General features: G+C 36.5%; 1 protein-coding gene across 1 annotated transcript in view; it reads left to right on the forward strand.

Annotated features, from left to right (window-relative positions):
• The window catches only part of PKHD1L1 (PKHD1 like 1), a 159,377-nt gene extending 156,165 nt beyond the window's left edge, over positions 1–3,212 (forward strand). The window contains exons 77-78 of the mRNA XM_023496455.2: positions 1,041–1,259; positions 3,129–3,212. Coding sequence (XP_023352223.2) covers positions 1,041–1,259; positions 3,129–3,154 — 245 coding nt within the window. The 3' untranslated portion in view covers positions 3,155–3,212. The remainder of the gene's footprint in view (positions 1–1,040; positions 1,260–3,128) is intronic.
• Positions 3,213–6,103: the final 2,891 nt, after the last annotated feature.

Genomic DNA, 6,103 nt, shown 5'->3' on the forward strand with positions numbered 1-6,103 from the left:
ATTTCTTAGCTAAATAGAATTTCAAATGATATTGATATTTAATACAGCCACACTTAAAATTCCTATATCTGTAAACATTATAACATTTTGTCATATCAGTAACTAGTTTGGGCATGTTAGAGATAAGTTGGCAGAGTTAAAAAAAAATTTTAATACATGAAAAAAAAATTCCAAATAACAAACATGAAGGAATATTTTGCCTGAACCTTACCTTAATCTGGTCTTCCATACACACACACACACACACACACACACACACACACACACACACATACATATAACCATAAACAACTTCCAAGTAAATTTTTGCTATGAATTGCAACAGTGCTAGAAAGTCATCAGAACAGTACCTCTTCAAGCTAACTGTTGTGAAAATACATTGTCATTATTTGCCAAAAGATCTAACCCTATTTTTCCCTAAAATAGCAAGAACAATAAGAACTCAATAGAAATTATAAATAGTTAACTGCTAACTTTGCTTGTTATGCATTCCCTGGCAAATAGTAGGTGCTTAATAAATATTGATTTGACTGATTATACAAAAATAAAAATCCAAACTTAAGATACCTTTTACAGGAAGTATTTCCTATGTCCTCTTGATTTCAGTGTCTTCTCTTGTTAATCATTTCCTGTATATAGTTTTTAATATGTATTTTGAATGCTGTAAATTATAAACTCATTGCAGGCATAGTAAGCCTTAATAAATGTTGGTTGATTGATTGATTAATAAAAACGAAGTTTATCAAATTGTCATAGCTTGGATTTAATTGGTTTTGATCAAAGAATAGTAAGGAGGAAAGAAGGGGAGATAGATTCTATGGAGACAAAAATATTTTATCTCTTGAGAAGTAGAATATGTATTTTAAAAATTTGGAATTTCATAATTATTAATAAGACGACAGTGCCAAGAACCCTTTTACAACACCAAAACACAGTCAATGGAAATGACTAAGAGTTCTATGGATGGAGAGAGGGAAAGGCAAGAAGGGAAGTTAATATTTTGTTTTACAGAGAAACCTAGTCATGATTTTTTCTTGCAGGGAAAAATTATAAGATTGAATTTGTATTGAATGATGTCCGAGTGGAATCAAGGTCTTTCAGCTTGCCGGTACAATCCAGCTCCAGCAGCAGTGACAGTAAATCATTAAATATGGACTCAACTGCTCAGAAAGTCACCATTGTAGTTGGATGTCTGTTAGGGGGAAGATTACTCTTAGAACTATTTATGACTGCTATTTTGATTCTGAAGGGAATCATAGGTAAGGTTTTTTTTCTCTTACAAATTATTTCATGTATTATAGATTGCAAAGATCCTTTTAAAAAAAAATGAAGAAAAAACATTGAACATTTACTATGTGCCCTTTTCCAGAAACAACCTAATCCCTAGGAATGAATTTGGCAGTGATGAGGGATGGGGTACAGAGAAGTAAATATATTTCCTAGTAACAGTTTCACTGGGAAGACAAGATATATATGCAAAATTTTAAATACCAATTGAAAACAGTGACAATATGTTATATACACTAAAGTACTATAGGAGTTTAGCAAAGGATGTCATTATTGTGATGTGATTTAATGAAGACTAAGAGGAAATGGCATTTCAGGTATAGAATATAATATGGATAAAGATATAGAAATGGGAATAACTTACACATGTTTGAAGTACAATAAATAGAAGTCAAATAGACATAATTTTTAGCTAAGAAGTAATAGGAATTAAAGTTGGGAAAGTACTTTGGGGTAAGGTTTTAGAAGGCCTTGAATGCCAGGCTAAGGGTTTTGAGCCTTTGAATATCAGGGAGCCATTAGAGAGAGTTTTTTAGGTAGAGATAGACAAATGGAAAGTAATGATTAATGGATACTAATCTGGAGTAGTATGCATAATTAAAGGACTAAGAAAAGACTAAATATGAGGAAGTTTAGTAACGAGTTTATGACAGCAACTTTCATACATTGGACATAACTTACCAAGACAGAAGAATAAAATGAATCAAGGATGATTTCAAATTTTCCAATGTTCACAGGAAAATAGTTCTTCTTTTGGCAGAAATATGAAAATCAGAAGATTTTTGAGGGTAATTCATTTTTGAAAGGTTGATTTTGTTTGTTTCCAGAGGGTGAGGAGGGATTGCAATTTGTATAAGTGTAGCAGTTATTCTCAATGTGGAAAGTATAGAACTTTTTAAGTATTAAAACATGTGACACATGTCTAATACTGACATAGTGAAACTGTCTTAGAATCCTTTGTTTCATGCACACTAAGCACTGGTAACTAATATATATTTAGCATTTTAGATTACACTTTAAGGTTTGCAAAGTGCTTTCCAAATATTATCTAATTTTATCCTTTCAATGACCCTAGAAGATAAGTATCATTATTATCTCCATTTCACAGATGATAAAATTGAGGCAGATAAGGTAAGTAATTTGCCCAGAGTCAAGTGTCTTATCTAGTGTCAGAGGTTACATTTGAATTCAAGTCTTTCTGGTGCTATGTCTAGCACTCTATAAACTGCAACACCCAGCTACCACCACATGATCTCACCACATTTCAACTTGCTGAGCAGCATTCTGAGCTACTGCTAAAATGGGTTATATCTTTATTTCCTCCACTATTCATTTTATATATTACTTTATTTTTGAAGGGGCTTAGATATTTGTTCTTTCTAAAGACATGTCATTGCTATAAAATATTTTATTATCTAAATGTTGGTGATTAATTTAGCTTCCAGCCTGTAAATTAAGTAATTGCTACTGTGGTGGTCACCTAAATGATTTTACTATTACTCATTATTGTAAAAATTACATGTTGTTAAAAATAACAAATAATTAAAATCCATGTTCTCTAGGATTTCACATGTTAGATCAAAAGATTTTAGTTTTAAGAGGATTTTTAATTTTAATTCTAGCTAAATGAACTCTCAAGAAAAGTTAAGTGAACATTGAAATTCATAAGCACCTTCTATATATATAAAAGAAATATGATGCTTTCTAATTGTACATTTTTATTGATCTTTATCATAGTATTATTTTATGATAAACTACAACTATATTGTTAGCATAACTGAAATTGTTGCAGACTGAAACTAACACAGATGTTAAATCACATTTGAATCATTATATTACAGATAAAATCAGTGAAGTATTGCAATGAAGAGCATGCTGAAAATCTGAGATATGCAAGAAGCTACATACTAATGAACTATTTGGTGGAGAAAAAGACAACAGATTTTTTTTAATGTTCAAGTCATTTACCTATGTAAGATTGAAAAGATGTAAAATCATCATTAACCTTCAAAATAATCATAATATCATAGGATTTAGAGCTGGAAAGGACATTAAAGATCATTAAACTTCTATAATGTAGCAATCCAAGGATGAAATGTACAACTTTCCTTTTTGTTCTATATATTATTTTGTATTACAATTTTAATATTTGGAGGAATCTGATTTGGACTCCAGAGTGGTTGCAGGTAAGCTCAGGAACTTTATTCACGTGGGTTACATCCTACTCTATAACCTCCTGCACTCTCTTAGTTTCTTCTCTTAGCAGAGCTCCAGGTGGAAAGGGTCAAGCTCCTCCCCCACTGAGTTTATATTGGCTCCATGAAGTCACAGGCACAGCCAGTCACTGATGGAGACACTTCCTGTTCCTGATGAGACTTCACCACCACAAAGGTGGTTCCTATTTACTCATAGCCAGTCCCATCCAGTTATCTCAAAGCTTACATCCTATTTGTGCTGCCCTGACCTTTCTTTGACTAACAATTCCCATCTCTTTCAAAGTGGGGACTGCTCATCACATCAAGCTAACTTAGCATTGGCTATATTTCACTTGATTAAGGAGATCACCAACTATCATGCTCAAGGAGGTAGGATGCAACAGACCAATAAACAAAGGTATGACAATGAGAACTAGGCTCAACAGTTGCCATAACCAAACATAGGTAACGTGATGTTCAACCCATTCAACAGAGTCATGCCCAAGGAGAGGTAGGATGTCATTGTGGTAGAATGTCAATTCCATAGTTACATTTATATACATCAGGGTGTCAGTGGGGTAGGATATCAGTGAGATAGGCTGTCACAATTCTGTAGTTACAATTGTAAACATATTTTGAGAGAAAAACAAAGAAAAAGGTGTACACAAGCAAAGTCATGTCTGTAACATCACTTCAGTAACTTTGGCAGGGCGCGTGTTGATTTTTCACCCACTAATTTAGAGGCATAGTCTATAAGTGGAAAATCAGGTTGCTAAGCCTCTCCCTAGGCCACCATATGAACAGCGAGTAGCCATGGGAGAAGCACACAAGCCCATTGTCCATTTAACAGTCTGTTTATATTGTACCTCACCCAAGACAGTCCATTTCAGCTACTACACTGGAGCTGCATCTGCTATCTCTGGTATCACAGTCAGGAGGGACATTGCTGCCATCAGCATCTGCAGGGCTGCTGACATCTGGCTGGTCCCTCTGGGCTGTCATCTGGTCCTTCTCTTCTTGGATTCCCAAGACACGGATGTTTCTGGTTCGGATCCAGTCCTCTGCTGTTGGGTCTGCATTTGGAATGACAAGAGCATACCCGGGACCCCAAACCTTGACCCAATCTGGGTCCTTCCAAATGCCATTTAAGCCTCTCCATATTACTTTGGTGAGAGGCTCTTGTCCTTGTCAGCTAATCTGTTAGTTAGCCACGCTTTCTGTGTGTGCCAGAAGCACATTTCTGGGGTTAGATCCAAGGAATGTGAAAATTGTAAGTAATTATATGTATATATCACCTCATCTAAGTGGGCCTGCGTGAGTCAGCTGGAGAGTCTTGTAAACCCCAATACTCCTTTTTCTTGCTTAGACAGGAGTATTTTGAGAGTAGGATTAGCCCGTTCAACAATGGCTTGTCCCATAGGATTATAGGGGATGCCAGTGGAATGGGCAATGCCAAATTCAGTGCAAAAGGACCTAAAAGCAGATGTATAAGCTGGTCCATTATCTGTCTTAAGTGCATGTGAAACTCCTGCAATGGAGAAGCATGATAAAGATGACTGATCACGTGCCTAATTGCTTCTCCTGATTGGAGTGAAGCCACAAGAAATTGAGTGTGTATCCACGGTTACATGGATGCACTGCCTTTTAACATGAGTCACATCCATTTGCCATAGGGCATTGTGTGACTTACCACGAGGATTTGTTGCAGTATTTCAAGGAGCAGGACAAAAAGGAGCATAAGTAATACAGAAGTGAACAATAGCTGCAGCATCTGCTTTAGAGATACCATATAGCCTCTGCAAAAAGCAGGCAGATAAATGAAATGAAGCATGTGCCTTACAGGCAGAAGAATCATAGAACAGGCCACACAAAGGATAAAGGAGGGCATCAGCTACCTTATTGCCCTCAAATATGGTACCAGTGCCATCAGTATGAGACCTGAGGTGCGGCTCTGCTGTTGAGCCTGATAAAGAAGATCAGTGATGGTGGAGTGCTTGTCATCTATATACACATGTGGTAGTTGCTGGCTTGACAGGCATAAAGACTCTCTGTGATGACATTAATAGCCTCTTTATACTGTTGCATGACATATATGATGGCATATAACTCATTTTTCTGTGTAGACGCATAGGGGGTATCAAGGACATATGTCTTGAGTGTACTCCCTATGTATAGCGGCCTTGTAATCTTTGGTAACAGCAGTAAAAACATTAGGGCCTCGCACTGGCTCTGAGGAAAGCGATCCAGTGGCAATGCTTACTTTTAATCTTTTGTACAATTGTCTAAGTGGCTGAGAAGTAGGCAAAGGTACTGAGGGACAAAGTTGTAACAGAACTGCCCACATGAAGTTATCCTGGACCATAGCAAGTACTTGCTGTTCTGGTATACCAAGAGCCAATTGAGGAGGCCATCCTGAGATAAGTATGGCTCATTGGCAACACTGCCACAAAGAAGGAACCAAGTCCTTCAATCTTATTGGTCAGAATATGTGAAGGTCTAGCAGGGTACAGCCACTTTATGGGGTGCTCACCTTGGTGCCATGCAGCAAAAAAGGGCTTAATCAACGAATGCTGACAACATCAAGGGCTGTGAAGGATCAGTTCTAGAAGTAGGACAGTGCA

Source organism: Sarcophilus harrisii, chromosome 1 (assembly GCF_902635505.1).
Source record: "Sarcophilus harrisii chromosome 1, mSarHar1.11, whole genome shotgun sequence".
NCBI classification, from domain to species: domain Eukaryota; kingdom Metazoa; phylum Chordata; class Mammalia; order Dasyuromorphia; family Dasyuridae; genus Sarcophilus; species Sarcophilus harrisii.